Source organism: Schistocerca gregaria, chromosome 3 (genome assembly GCF_023897955.1).
Source record: "Schistocerca gregaria isolate iqSchGreg1 chromosome 3, iqSchGreg1.2, whole genome shotgun sequence".
Classification (NCBI taxonomy): domain Eukaryota; kingdom Metazoa; phylum Arthropoda; class Insecta; order Orthoptera; family Acrididae; genus Schistocerca; species Schistocerca gregaria.
Genome location: NC_064922.1, coordinates 357,064,660 through 357,081,188, shown reverse-complemented (window position 1 = coordinate 357,081,188; position 16,529 = coordinate 357,064,660). Strand labels below are relative to the sequence as shown.

At 43.1% G+C, this 16,529-nt stretch overlaps 1 protein-coding gene and 1 pseudogene across 2 annotated transcripts in view; one reads left to right on the top strand and one right to left on the bottom strand.

Annotated features, from left to right (window-relative positions):
* LOC126354595 (sialin-like) overlaps positions 1-16,529 on the top strand; it is a 107,894-nt gene that overhangs the window by 48,801 nt on the left and 42,564 nt on the right. For both annotated transcript variants that reach the window (XM_050004345.1, XM_050004346.1), the window contains 2 exons: positions 972-1,186; positions 15,406-15,558. In XM_050004345.1, coding sequence (XP_049860302.1) covers positions 972-1,186; positions 15,406-15,558 — 368 coding nt within the window. The remainder of the gene's footprint in view (positions 1-971; positions 1,187-15,405; positions 15,559-16,529) is intronic.
* On the bottom strand, positions 441-558 carry LOC126356687 (5S ribosomal RNA; annotated as a pseudogene).

The window sequence follows — 16,529 nt, the reverse complement described above, 5'->3', positions numbered from 1 at the left end:
CGAGTGTCAGGTCACCGAAAATGCGCCTTTAATGACATACACAATTTTCAGCTTTTTCTGTAGCACCTTATTTCAAAGGCTTCTATTACATACTTATCTGTTCATTTAATCCCCGCATCATGTTACATTAGCAACAATTACAGTACAGACTTCCTTATAGTCTGCATCCTGCCTTTTGTTACTGGAATTCTTTTCTGGATAAATTGTCACTGGCGAAGAGACGTGGTGTTATCAATAAACACTCAGTCTTCAGGCCACAAGTGGCCCATCGGGACCATCCGACCGCCGTATCATCCTCAGTTGGGGATGAGGATAGGAGGGATGTGTGGTCAGCACACCGCTCTCCCGGTCGTTATGATGGTTTTCTTTGATCGGAGCCGCTACTATTCGGTCGAGTAGCTCCTCAATTGGCATCACGAGGCTGAGTGCACACCGAAAAATGGCAACAGCGCATGGCGGCCCGGATGGTCGCCCAACCAAGTACAGGCCACGCCCGACAGCGCTTAACTTCGGTGATCTCACGGGAACTGGTGTATCCACTACGGCAAGGCCGTTGCCTGTTATTAATAAAAACGTACCACAAATAGCAAAGTGCAGAAATTCGCATGAATGGACAACGCTTTGACGATATGACAGTCATTCAAACCACTGTGATACACGAGTTGAACCTCATCCAAAATAACTTTTCTGGCGGTTTCATTAGATTTTATGACCATTCTGTGTTTTGTACTCAAGTGAGAGGAGGCTATGTAGAAGACCTGAATATGAAACCGCGGTCTTAACTTTTGTCTTTTTGTTATTAATCTAGTCCTGAAACTTTCTGGATCGACGGGGGACACTATTATATTACTTACTGTCTTATTTTAATTGGCTAGTGGATCTTACGCTGACCAGGCAGTTAGAGATCACACAGTGCTATCAGTGAGATTTAGCCTCGGTTACTAGTTTCTGGTACATTTGTCTGCTAACAGGGTTATTTGTTGGGAGCCTGGTGTCCATGGCGGCAACGGGCGCTCTGTGCGAGACAGCGATTGGCTGGCCGCTTTCCTTTTACGTTTTTGGAGCCGTCGGTCTGCTGTGGAGTTTGTCTTGGTTCCTGCAGGCTGCGGATTCACCGGCACAGCACCCGTACATCGACCCAGTCGAACGCAGCTACATCGAGGCTACGATAAAGTCAGCTGCCAAGGTAACTCAAACGCACACACCTACCATAGATTTCCGATACTTTAAATAGGCGACATGGCAGCTTGCCTCCTCTGGAGTCTTCCTCTGCAAGACGGCTGGTGCCGACGATGGCTGATAGTAACGAGACGTACCACCCCGATAGGTAAGTAAGAAGCATTGGTAAAATATTCAAATAAGACTAAGCTACGACTTGCTACAGCTTAATTGAAGTATTTTCCTCAGCTCCGACAGAATGCATTGAACTGGAGACCAGTTGGCAATGACAGTAAAAGAAATGCAAATTACGATATGTTCCCACCTATAGAATGTACATTTCTGTGTATACCTGCCTGTTATATTCCAAAGTGATATCTGTGCCGCACTGGATAAATTTTCTACAGACATAGTCATTGGATAATTCGGGGCATAAAGAGTTGTCTAACTGTATAAATCGCTACCGAAGAATTACGCAGCTCTTAGCTTCCAGCAGTATGCAGTGTCTTGCCGACATGTAGTGACGTAATATATTGAATATATTGGGTCTACAGTGGGTACCAGATGTAATGGCTTAAAATAAGATTTAGATTTTCAGAATGAGATATTCACTTTGCAGCGGAGTGTGCGCTGAAATGAAACTTCCTAGCACATTAAAACTGTGTCCCGGACCGAGACTCGAACTCGGGAACATTGCCTTTCGCGGGCAAGTGCTCTACCATCTGAGCTACCCAAGCACGACTCAGGCCCCGTCCTCACAGCTTTACTTCTGCCAGTACCTCGTCTCCTACCTTCCAAACTTCACAGAAGGTCTCCTGCGGACCTGGAAACATCCCCCAGGCTGTGGCTAAGCCATGTCTCCGCAGTATTCTTTCTTTCAGGAGTGCTAGTTCTGCAAGGTTCGCAGAAGAACTTTTGTGAAGTTCGGAAGGTAGGAGACGAGGTACTGGCAGAAGTAAAGCTGTGAGGACGGGACGTGACTCGTGCTTGGGTAGCTCAGATGGTAGGGCACTTGCCCACGAAAGGCAAAGCTCCCGAGTTCGAGTCTCGGTCCGGCATACAGTTTTAATCTGCCATGAAGTTTAAAGATTTTGATTTTTTTGGGGAGTTAGGTATCATATGCAAATATACTACACTCAGTTTTGGATCTACAACTTCCTGCATGAATGGAAAATGTAATCAGAGAGCAAATAATGAAAAAGTGCTTTTACTACATCGACATAATCAAACAATATGTGAACTACGTAGCGAAACGAGGTGTGTGCCTATACAAGAACCTTCCATTTCAGAGTGGTCGTTAACATGGTTGTGTATCTGGTGAAGAGATTTAAGCTGCTCATTGTAATGTACTTGCAAATCATCACGTTGTTTGTGTGAAGAGACAGTAGTAGCTCAGGTACGGTGATGGGAAACGGTTGTCCCGTAGCACATAAGTTGAATGATCGTCTAATGGAAGTAGAGCCTTGTTAATAACCGACTGCAACTGGCGATAGCTGTTGACCAGCTGCAAATGATGGCTGGCCGCTACATTCCTTTGCTGACTGCTGAATTAGTACCTTATTCGCAAGACATCAGATTATCTGCTTCTGATTTTCACAACACATCAGAAGACAAGTCACCGGAAAGGCAGGACGAGTAAGACTTATTCAGGAGTCGGCAAAGTGTTGGTAACGCTAAAATAAGTCAGCAAGCGTGTTACCCAGACATGTGCCACCTCTTTTCACACTTTCTTAGACTTCTTCAGCTGATTTCTCTAGAGGGATGGGAGTCTGGTATCTTTTTCTTCCAAATATCCATTGGTCTGTCACAGCCCTGATGCAATCTTTCTGCGTTTGTTCTGCTGCTACTAGGCTTTTGCGAAAATTTAGATATATGCGTGTACAGTGAGGACATGAGGCAGGAAGTTTATTGCCTTCAGTTTTCGTAAATTCCTTGGTTCTATCTTATCCGAACTCGTCAAGTGAATCTCTATTTCGTTCAACGGAACCGCCTGTGCCTGAAATTCCGTTCTGCTTCTCGCTAGTGTTCGCTGTCGAGTTATTAGAAGCATCTGTATATTTCAGTTTTAATGTCAAATGACGAAACGATAAGTCTTTCATGTAAAGAAGATAGGTAGTAGGCTTCACTTGCGATGAAAACTTCAGCTGTGGCCTATATACTATCCTTCAAATTGTTAGTATTATTAATGTTTACGTCAGGCAGGTATGTGCTCTACAGCGAGAAGAGTACAAAAGACGAAGTGTAATGAAACCAAAACTGGGGCAATAACGACTGAATATCTACGGTAACATAGCCTCTCGCGCATCGAGACACCAACTGGCAACGTGTAGGAAGGTACCCTAAGCTCTCTGTCGACCTCAGCCAGTTCTCACTCTACAAATGAAGAGGCATTTGCTGTTCCACAGATACGGCGGGCCTCCGATTGTGTGAGCAGATTTTACGATGATGACGTTAAGTTTTATTTTAATGTCTACCCGAGTACCCGGCCTTTCCTGGGTAAGTATTTATTCCAGACTTCCCTCCTCTTTTCTCTGTCCATCTCGTCTCCTCAATACTGCACTGTCTGTCCACCTCTTCCACCCCTCTCTCTGTCCATCTGCTCCTTCTCCTTCTGTCCATTTCTTCCTTCGCACCCGGTCCATCTCCTTCTCCCCCCTCATTCTGTCGATCTGTTCCATCGCTCTCTCCCTGTTTATATCCTGCTCTCCTCTTTCAGTGTTCATCCTCTCCTCCCTCCTTGGTCTGTCCAGTTCCTCCTCTTTTCTTTCTCTGTCATCTCCTCGTCTTCCTTCCCTCTGCCCAGCTCTTCATCCCCTTTGTCTCTGTCCACCTCCTCCTCTGCCCTCCCTCTGGCCATCTCCTCCTCTTTCCCTCTCTGTCCCCTTCACTTTCCACGTCATCACCCCCACCCCAATTGGAGGCTGGACGTTCCTTCCCGCACAGTATTTATTTCCCGATTGTATCTAATATGTTTACCAAATTTCAGGTGTTTAGTTTAAGCTTTTTACCCTTTTACACACATGACAAACATATTTCACATAGATTTAACATATTTCACACTTATTTATCCACATATTTCACCTCTGTCTCTATCGAATTTTGCCTTGCAGTTTCCTTTTCAAGCTGCTCAATGTTTATGACGTCCTGTCTCCTAAATTTTGCGTCTTACAATGCTATAATTCTGGTGGTACATCTGGTGGTATACATGAATGCTGTGTACGAAATGTGCCGGGAATACAGTTATCAGTAAAGAAGCAACAAATTAAAACGTCATGCTTCATATGGCAATTTTACTGCATGAACAGCAGAAATGTAGTGAGCGATAAACTTGTTTTCCTTTCACCATTTTGTTGAGGGTTCTCAACGAGAAAAACAAGCTTCGTGGTGGTTTGAAATTTGGCGTAAGGTTTGTTGTAGGTCACTAAGCGCTCGCATTCTCAATTACTGGATGAATAAATTAGGGTATAAGCGCGACGAGGCCTACACTGATTTTTCACCCCCAGCCCCGACCCCTTTGATAGGTAGGTGGTTCTTAATTGCACAGCGATTCTCTCCAGATAGATGCACCAATTTAGATTGAAATCGGTTCAGTGATTAAGGAGGAGATGTGAAACATACATACATACATACATACATACATACATAAATGTTTGTAATATGTGTGGATCCAAGACGGGCTGTAAGTTCCACGACATGTAAGCCACGGTTAAGACCCACCCCAGTCGTTATTTGCGATATATGTCTGGTCAGCTAGCTCAATGTGATCAGACCGCCTCTTAGCAGAGCTTGTTGATGCATGCGTGTGAGGTAGGTGATGACGACTCAAAGGTAACCAAACGTTACCTGTCCTTTAGTATTGGCCGATATGACGAGATTTCACCACACTAGCAGATTTACTAGCCATGTGTACGGTATACTACCTACCCCACTAAAGTGATAGTGATTTGCAACAACAAAAACATGTAAATAAATGACTGTAACCGTATAAAGATGAGGGACTTCGATTTAGCTCGGCCTAAGGCCATTCATGTAAAGCATTTGTTGCAAAAGACAAATTTTCGTTCGTGATGAGAGACCTGTGGTGGAAAGAGAAATGCAATATTCGTCTCTGTGTGGAGCCTTGTTTCACCATTGTATTTGCTATATTTACGTTCGCATTACGTGCATTACGGAGGTCTCTGCGAATTATCAACATATGTAGTTAGGTGTTTTAATGCAATAAAGATCTCGTCAAAGTACATCATTTTTAGTACAGTTTGTGGAGCAGAAGTGTCGAAAAATTTTCATTACCAGTTTTTCGACAGTAAAGGGAGCATGGGAGGCGGCTTAGAGTTCTTGATCACTTGACTTTACACCAGTGTACTGGATCAGTTTCCAAAACCTTCCCACGGTGTATCACGGCGTGAGGGCTTAGCACTGTTGAAATGATCCGTCCGTCAGACGGGCACGTTAAGCTTGGTGGCTTCCTCCGTAGCATGCAAGAGAATGGAGCACTGTGCCGGCACTGGGGTTCGCCCTCTAAATTCTCTCATCATCACACAACACAAACAAGACGTCAAACTATCGACGCATTCATTCAAGTACCTGTAGTTCTTTCAAAATCGGCAAGGAAATGGGCCATTGTGCACAGAGCAAGAAAAACCTTTCATATTTAGTGTCTGGACCTACTCTTCGATGTCTCTCAGCCAACACTGTCATATGGCTCTGTCTCCCTATACACGATACTCTCGCATGACTGATTCGCAACTGCCGGCCGCTGTGCCGAGCTGTTCTAGGCGCTCCAGTCCGGAACCGCGCGACTGCTACTGTCGCAGGTTGGAATCCTCCCTCGGACATGGATGAGTGTGATGTCCTTAGGTTAGTTCGGTTTAAGTGGTTCTAAGCCTAGGGGACTGATGACCTCAGATGTTAAGTCCCATAGTGCTTAGAGCCATTCTTTTTATTCGCATCTGGTCTTGATGTGCCTCTGATAGGCACTGCAGCAAGCGTGAATGATGCATGATGTCTTTTCGAATTATCCATACATCATTGCTAATACCTGACTGAAATACAATCGTCTGGTATAACTGTGGGTTCTTGATTCCTTTGGGCGATGGCTGATTGGAACGATAACATAAGAAACGTTAGTTCACTTTATTACAAGAATGATAAAAAGATTTATTTAACTTAATACAATCTATTGACACAGGAGTGTGTCGAATATACACACCTGTCTACGAACACTAAAGCATCACTTGATGCACACAATCACAAACTCTTGTTTTGAAGCACAAGTCCAACATTTACGAAATTAAAGTTCCATCAGAGACTTGTACAGAACTGCTCTCTTAACTAGATGGTGCTGAGTGCTCCATTGGAGGTTATGAACAGAGTGAGTCCATGCTCAGCCATATATTCCGTTTAAAAATGGTTCAAATGGCTATGAGCACTATGGGACTTAACATCTATGGTCATCAGTTCCGTAGAACTTAAAACTACTTAAACCTAACTAAGCTAAGGACATAACACAACACCCAGGCATCACGAGGCAGAGAAAATCCCTGACCCCGCCGGGAATCAAACCCGGGAACCCGGGCGCGGGAAGCGAGAACGCTACCGCACGACCACGAGATGCGGGCTATATTCCGTGTTATAGCGCTGATAGAGATGGTGTGTTTTTGTTGTTGCTGACTGCAGCGAGACATCACTGCTGTCTGTTGCCTCGATGCACGTTGCTGACGTTGGAAGATTGGTATTTGATTCTCGAACTTCAAGAACCATATGTAACAAAAATTATAAAAATACAATTCCCTGTGGTCTCCTCATCAGCACTGTACTGGGATATATTGGTTCCCGAAGCCCCGACATCAAGTCAGTGGTGATCTGATTCACTGTATACCACTGATCGCCACAAATGTAACTGCGAAGGTGACGTGATGTCCATTCATCAACACTTGTGTACTTACCATGTGGCAGTTGACGCGTGTGGAAACATAGTCTCTAGTGTGAGATCCATCCTGCTGACCTGAAAACCTGCGTGCTTGTGTAATCTTCCCATACATTGCCCCCACTTCTAAAGTGGTTCAACTTCACGAGGTGCTGCCAAGTTTATCACTTATTTGTCTGTAACGGCTTGACATTCTGGCACAAACCAGTCGGCACCGACCGACCGCCGTGTCATCCTCTGACGTCATTTAGATGCAGTATGAAGAGGTGTGGGAGCAGCACATCTCTCTCCAGTTATTTGTCGGCTTTCTTGGCGTGGACCCACTGCTTCTCATTCAAGTAGCTCCTCAGTTGGCATCATGAGACTGAGAGCCGTTCCAGACCTCGTACCAAAGAAAAATACTCGGCAGACGGGGAGTCGAACTCGGACCAATCTGCTCAGATATCGTAGCTACATCTGCGCTCTAGGCTGCAGCTAACAGAAACTTCTGGGTGGAACAGAGGGCACATCTCCTAACGGAACATCCCTTACAATGAATTTTGCACACTCTTTTTAAATGACAAATACTTTTTCACGATAAACACGACATACCAGCAGTTAACAGACGTTGAATTGACAGGTACTGTCTTCTCTAGTAGATCCTCATCCATTGACATTCGTATGGCTTAGTAGCTGGATGGTATATGTGAAAACATTACATCAGCATATAAGCAGCCAACTTTAATGCCTCACCCAAAAAGCTTTATTTGCGTGTTCTCCATTATACAATTGGAAGGTGCCATGTAGAAGGTGACAGAGTGTTAGTTTGGTTTGGATGCCCATCATAAATACCGTTTCTATTCGTTTCAATGAGTTTGTCCGCTTAATCTCAACAGGTACCTCGGAACTACACTCCTTGGATTTTTAGAAGAAATACACTCCTTGGATTTTTAGAAGAAATACGTAAATAATATTTTTAGTTCAGGATGAACTGTACATAAACTGAACGAAATTGAAATGCTGTCTGACGCAATCAGTGTTCAGTCCTTCGGCAAGTGTCACTTCATGTTTGTGCAGGGTTTGCCAGGCAGGTTTTTAACAAGTTCCCTCTCGCTGGCCGTTGGTATAAACAGGGTTTTACAGAGTCATTGCCTCAGACATATAGGGGTGATAGGTCACGACATGAGGAACAGATTTTGTCAGAGACAGAAGGCTCGCTGACGCTTCTCAGCGACGAGATTTCACTAGCAGATTTACTAGCCATGTGTGCAGTATACTACCTACCCCACTAAGCTGATAGTGATTTGCAACAACAAAAACATGTAAATAAATGACTGCAACCGTATAAGGGTGTTTTAGAAGTGAATGAGGGACTTCAATTTAGCTCGGCTTAAGGCCATTCATGCGAAGCAGATAACTGGATTATTTTAATTTGTTTGCAAACGTCGAATTTTCGTTCGTGATCAGAGACCTGTGGTGCAAAGAGATATGAAAGGTTTGTCTCTGTGTGGAGCCTTGTTTCACTATTGTCTTTGGCTATATTTACGTTCGCATTACGTGCATTATGAAGGTCTCTGCGTATTACCAACTTATGTACACTCATTCTCATAAATTAAGGATAATTGCAGAATGTGGTGCCCACACGACGTGTCACAACACAAAACTGGTGCTAATAGCATAGGCACAGAGGGAACACACACGGTATTGGTGATAAGTTGAGAAAACCGTCCCGCAACATTTGTGCAACAAAACGCCACTGTTTACTGCGCATGTACTCCGACATCAATACGGGATATGATCACCATGCACACGTACACAGGCCGCACAACGGGTTGGCATACTCTGGATCAGGTGGTTGAGCAGCTGCTGGGGTATAGCCTCCCATTCTTGCACCAGTGCCTGTAGGAGCTCCTCAGGTATCGTAGGGGTTTCAAGACGTGCAACGATATGTCGACCGAGAGCATCCCAGACGGGCTCGATGGGGTTTAGCTCTGGAGAACAGGCAGGCCACTCCATTCCCCTGATGTCTTCTGTTTCAGGGTACTCCTCCACGATCGCAGCTCGGTGGGGCCGTGCGTTATCATCCATCAGGAGGAAGGTGGGACCCACAGCATCCCTGAAAAGGCGCACATACCTGTCACAGTTCCCCTGTCAAAGACATGTAGCAGTGTACGTGCGCCAATCATAATCCCACCCCACACCCTCAAACCACAACCTCCATACAGATCCCTTTGAAGGACATTAAGTGATTGGTATCCGGTTCCTGGTTCGCGCCAGATGAAAACCCGGCGAGAATCACTGTTCACACTATACCTGAACTCGTTCGTGAACATAACCTGGGACCACTTTTCCAATGACCATGTACTGTGTTCTTGACACCGGGCTTTACAAACTCTCCTGTGAGCAGGGGTCAGTGGAATGCACCTTGCAGGTCTCCGGGCAAATGAACCATGACTGTTCATTCGTCTGTAGACTGTGTGTCTGGAGACAGCTGTTCCAGTGGCTGTGGTAAGGTCCCGAGCAAGGCTACCTGCAGTGCTCCGTGGTCGTCTGCGGCCGGTAATGGTGAGATATCGGCCTTCTTGTGGTGTTGTACATTGTGGACGTCTCGTACTGTAGCTCCTGGACACGTTTCCTGTCTGCTAGAATCGTTGCCATGATCTTCAGATCACACTTTGTTGCACACGGACGGCCAGTGCTACGACCTGCTGTGTTTGACCAGCCTCCAATCGTCCTAGTATTCTACCCCTCATAACGTCATCAGTATATGTTCTTTGAGCCATTTTCCACCCTAAGTCACCCTTATCACATCTGAAAACGTCTGCACACTTACTCGCTGCACCGTACTCTGACATGCACCAACAGACCTCTGCGTATTCTGTACCATCAATAACATAGATCGGAATATCAGTATCTATATCTATTTACAGACAATTAAGGTAGCATTGTGGCACTGGATTTTAGAATTAATGTTTTTAGGCGTCAAGTGTAGGTTGCACATTAACTGCACTCTTCGAGTAGTTGGTAAGTTATTTTAGTTAGACATGAGTTATGTAGAAAAATTTATGTGTGATAACTACAGTGACACAGCCAATGTATGTGTGCTTATGTTAGCCGAGAGGTCTTAGGCGCTGCAGTCATGGACTGTGCGGCTGGTCCAGGTGGAGGTTCGAGTCCTCCCTCGGGCATGAGTGTGTGTGTTTGTCCTTAGGAGAGTTTAGGTTAAGTAATGTGTAAGTTTAGGGACTGATGACCTTAGCAGTTAAGTCCCATAAGATTTCACACACATTTGAACATTTTTGTGCTTATGGCCTAGGAAAAACTATTAACTGCCTGCTTAGTATGTTAGTTTAGTCACATGAGATTTGTACTGTTGTATAAAAAAAATGCAGATAATTTACACATGGAAATAGCATTCTGGTAACCAATCTGATAGTCCACAGTCGTGCATTTAGTGTCACACATTAAATGCATTCTTCCAGTAGCTGAGTGTGATTCAGGCTGCCTATTTATTTATGTCCTTGTCTGCTTAGCATAGTATTCTAGCCAAGGTGTATTTTGTGCAGTTTCTGGCTTGGTCTGGCTCGTTGTGCTGCATCACCTTAGCTAGGCCTTAATGTTGTGACACTTACAAGAAACATGGCATTTTTGTGTTGCTAATGCGTTTTTTTAGACTTTTTAGTCGTGCAAATCACACTGTGATACTCGACAAGCATTATGTATTATGTAGAATAATTTAGATATGGAAATATTTAATTTGGGTGTTTATTTGTCCTTGCATTTTTCGTTATTGTTCAGAGAGCGATCTATGGGCGTTCACAATTGCTGCGCTCTGAGACACTATTTGACACAAACAATGAGAGAGAGAGATAAAATACTTCTGCATGCCTACACAGTCTTTGACATGAAAACACGATAATATACAACAATATTCTCAATACACACAGACGAGAAAAAATCGCAATACCAAAAATAATTAATGTAGAGTAATGAAATTTTGGGAATACATGTGTCAAGGTAACATATTTATGTGATTAACGTTGGGAGATTAGAGTTGGATTGGGTTGAGTTTATTTGGAGGAGGAGACCAAACTGAGCTCATCGGTCTCATTGGATTAGGGAAGGAAAGGGAAGGAAGTCGGCCGTGCCCTTTCAAAGGAACCATCCCGGCATTTGCCTGAAGCGATTTAGGAAAATCACGGAGAACCTAAATGAGAATGGCCGACCGCGGGATTGAGCCGTCGTCCTCCCGAGTGCTAGTCCAGTGCTAGTCCAGATTAGAGGTTAATGAAAGCACAGATAAGCCACTACAAATTTGAAATATTGGTACATTAATAACAGCAGGCAAACATGCATGCATTATGTTGTACAGGTGCCAGATGTCGTTTCAGGGAGTTCCATGCCTGTTGCTCTTGGTCGGTCACTACAGGTAGGTTAGTGCTGGGTGTGGATGAGGTTGGAGTTGTCGCCCCTTGATGCCCCGTATGTCCTCGACTGGAGACAGATCTGATGATCGAGCAGGCCAAGGCAACATGTCGACACTTTGTAGACCATGTTCAGGTACAACAGTCGTATGTGAGCGTACGTTGTCCTGTGGGAAAACACCCTTAGTATGCTGTTCATGAATGGCAGTCTGGGGCCCGGTCATCTAGAGATCGTGCGCACTCGTGACTACCACTGCCAACAATCATGTACAATGGTTACATTCCTGACAAGTCTTTCTGCAGTATCGCAAAGGGAGCCTACAACTTATCGTAGCCCTATTACACGACCTCGTTCAAACTCAGTGAGGTGTGGATAATAGCGTCTTTGTCGTCTTAAATGTGTTCTTGACTAACACCAGGGTCCAAACTCAAAGGTAACTAACGTTCACGACCGTCACAACAGGTCGAATCACCAGATTTACGTACAGATTTTCAGTCAGGTTACGTGGGATAACCATGAGAGTGCTCCTGCTGTCATACGAAATCGTACCCGGGATCATAACCGCAGGTGTAGGTCCTGCGTGCCTCACACACAGACAGGTTGGTTGCAGGCCCTCAACCGGTTTCCTGGCCAACACATGGTCACCACCGACACCGAAGCAGAACGGCTTTCATCAGAAAACGTAATAGAGCTGCACCCTGCCCTCCAACGAGCTCTGATTGACACTACAGTGGTCGCAATTGACGGTGATCTGAGGTCATTGGAATTCACGTTACAGGGCGTCTGGCTTGAAGCTAACCTTGAAGCAACCGATTTGTAACAGTTCTTTGTGTCACTGTGATGCCAACTGCCGCTGAAATTGTCGCTGCAGGTGCAGTAAGACGCGCCAGAGGCAAATACGGAACACGAAGGTCTTCCTTTTTTATATCATTTTACTGCTCAAAAGCAGAGTTAATGTTTTCAAGCTGGTAATATTATACTCGTTGTTACTGAACTAGAGTGTGTAGTGTCTCTGTTTGTATGTCTGTGAAGAACACTATCAGCGTCGACGATCCCCACTGCGCACGCAATTTCGTACACGTAAACAAGTTACTCTCGTGGCGGAGAAGCAGCTGCCGAATCCAACGCTTGCCTGTAAAATTCTTGAAATGTAAGAGAAAGAAAACTTCTATGAGATCTTTTCGAACTGGAACGCTGTCATTCGCATTTAGTCATTCGATGATTGTCTGTGAGTGAAATGAGTTCTTTTTATGAGAGAATGCTTTCTCTATGCTTTGACCGTGTGACAGAAGCAGGTTGTACCGCAAACATCAGCATCCAAATGTTCGAAGTCCTATACAAGCTTGCAATGCATATTATTTCCTCACAGAATCCTCTGATAAAAATTAAATACTCGCAATTACCTTTAAAATGCACCTGACTGCATTCTATCCGGTACTAAACTACACATTAGCATTACATACTGCTTGTGAATCTCAAAAACACAAATTATATAATATGGCGGCTAACAATGACTGTTTCATTCTACACACTTCCTATACGTCCTCTCGTTATCGTGTCTCGTAACAAAGTCCAGTCACATCCCGATTTTCTTACTTTTCTCGGCTTGCCATGGAGCAACCGCGCAGGTGAAACGGACCACCTCGCTATATATATTCACTTTAAACCGAAAACAATACGAAGGTCGTTAAACCGATCACTTCCTTCGGCCAGCAGGGGCCAATCGATATTACACCTCCCTGATGCCACCAATGTGGCTGTATGGAGCCCGGTCATCTAGAGACCGTACAAACTCGTCACCACCGCTGCCAGAAATCATGCATAGTAGCTACATTCTTGCCAAGTCTTTCTGCAGTATCGCAGAAGCAGCATCCAACTTATCGTATCACTATCACATGACCTCGCTCAAACTCGTAGAGGCACTGATAATTCTTTGTCGCCTTAAAGGTATTCTTGACTAACAGCAGCTCGCTACATCCAATCTCAAAGGTAACTAATGCTCATGACGGTTACTGCATGTATTTAAAGTAAGCCTGATTTGCGTGCTCATAGTGGGGCTACTAGCGCCAGTCTTTCACGACTGAAATTTGGATAGTCATGGTTTTTCAGATGTAAAAACACACTTAGCAACATTCGTTTTAGTGTTGCACAATTCCTTCTTGGTGTTGCGATTTTTTCCGTCAGTGTTTATGTTTATGTAGGTGATGACAAAAATTCAGAGTGTTCGGATACTTTTGAACGTGATCCCAATTTACACAATTTATATGAAACTGGAATATTTTTATAAATAATACAGGATGTATGGGTACAGGTGTACAGGTGTGTGTGAGTGTGTGTTTGTGTTTGTGTGTGTGTGTGTGTGTGTGTGTGTGTGTGTGTGTGTGTGTGTGTGTGTGTGCGTGTGTTTTGATAAATATTTGAAATCTAATTTAATATTATACATATTCTGCAGCTTAAAACGTAATTGTATTCAAAACATGGGAGGTATCAATTAAACATGCTGCATTTAGGTGCATGCTACACAGAGTACACTCCCTTGATTTAGAAGAACAAAACCGCCAAGAATGTGATATATACAACAAAGAGCACTGCCATAAGCAAAGGCTACACAGCCAAAACAACTGACAAGTTAAGCAGACAGATACACAAAAGCAAAACAACGAATGGACGCAATGAGAAAGAAGAGAAAATATTCGACAGTATCCCACACCTGGGCCCCATATCACAAAAAATCGCCAATCTTTTCAGAAAAACACATGTAACAGTTGCATTCTCAACCAATTATAAGTTAGGAAACTTACTCATCCATAATGTAGAATCAAATACACAAACATACTACAACAGCGGAGTGTACAAAGTATCATGACCCAGTTGTCCTGCCTACTATGTAGGGGAAACAGGCAGAAATTTCAAGACCCGTTTTCAGTAACGTGTAAATGATTTCAGGCTCAAGAATTTCGAAAAATCAGTCATTGCGCAACATATGTTGGAAGCGAAACATGTCATCAACAGCCTAGAAAACAATTTGATAATACTACATAACGAAGGCAATGGTAAGACTCCAAGTCTGTTAGAATAACTGGAGATATACCTCCACAAAATCAAAAAAACTAGAATCTATGTTAAATGAACAAACAGATTTTGCAAGCCACAGTTATTTCAGTAATTTTAAAGACCTATTCTAAAGTTATTTCTTGCATATGTCAATTGTTTAATAGTTATATTTTTAGCACTACGAATAAATTAATCTTTCACAACACCATGTACAAAAACATCTGTGAAGTGTTTATAAACATGTGTACGAATGTGTCTCTTGGATGAAGTGAAATGTACTAAAACGACGGAGAAAAGAATATTTGCCGGTGCTAAAACGTTAAATATGCTTTCATTGGATTATGTTGTAAGTTTACTCTTTTCATTTTCCACTATTTTGCACATATTTTCCGTGTTTGAATTATGAAATTCATAATATAACTTTAAATCTTTTCGTGACAGGACTATGCATTTCACCTCATCCAAGAGAAGAAATAAAACATGTATTAAGACAAATTACACCTGACGATGGACCCACAAGGTCCGAAATGCATCGTGCAGTTAATAAAACACGAAAATTTGGTGACTGAAGGCGTTGTTTAATTCATACCCCCAATGTTTGAAATCATTTGGGTAATTTTGAACATTACCAAGATGGCAGCTATGGGGTACATTGTGATTGGTTGTTTCGTTTTAGTGTCCTGCAAATTAATGGGCCGCGATTGAGAGATCTAAATATGTGTCTGTGTGTCAGAGAGAGGAATACATTTTACTACCACTGCCAACACAGGCAACCAGACATGCAAAGTCGCCATAGGCGCACTACTTACAAAGAAAAATATTCGTCATTTCAACTGAAGAATGTTTATTCATTGCTGTTACAGACAAATCTGCCGGTGCCGTGGAAGAGTATTTTGCTGACTCCAGCCATCTGGGCCCTCATCGCAGTCATGGTCACTTCCGACATGAGTTTCTACTTGCTGATAACGTCGATACCGCTGTACCTCGCCCAAGTCTTACATTATGACATCCGAAGCGTTAGTGTCAAATACTATTTTGCCATAGCTCAAAAAGTAAGCTATAGTGATAAAGATTCATTGCTAGGACGTTCCACCCTCTCAAAAAAAGTTTGCCGTGAGATTTACAAACAAAGCTAACGGTATTAGAATCCAGCAAGAAATGCTAGAAGTCTTAATTGATTGATTAGTTGAAATGTGAACTAATAGCTCTAGCACAAAGTGTGATCAGTATTTGCGGTAAAAAAGAAAGAACTCGGTTTGTGCCAGGAGCCACACCACCTGCAAACAAGTTTTGCTACGCAGAATTATATCAATTTACCCGTTTTGAAGTCAGAATACGAGAAGTGGGTGCGTAGTGTAGAAGAAACAAGAAAGATAATTGAGGGGGATAACGCAGTATTATAAAATAATGTTTATTATTTCAAATGGGTTTTATTAATCTCAGTATATTAAGTACGTCAGATACTGCGTAATCTGTCCTACGGTAGGTATTATTTTTTAGAGTATATCATTTAGAGAAAGTAATGAAAATAACAACTACATTAGAAATATTACTGTTATTATATATTTAGAAAATAATTTTAAGTACTACTATGTGATTAAATGCATTTAGAGTTTGGACTGTGGCGTTCAACGAAAGCAAAAATACACATCAAATGTAAAAGAAGCTCACTACAATGGATGAGATGATAATTACGGTAACACTAAGAAAATCACAACTATATAAGGAATACAGTGATAAAACGGAATACTTAAATGAAGTTAGTTATTTCCAGTTCCCGTACATCATATAAAGCTATGGTTTGGAACGTGTCTTTAGAACAACAGATTACAGACACAATTTGAAAATACTGATGATCCAAAATATTTTGAGACCTCGTGCTTAATAGCGTGTTGATTCACCCTGTGGAACGAAACAAATTATGAGCGGCATGCACTCGACAAATACTTAGTAGGTTTCCGGATTGTGCCAGATGCCTATGCACGCG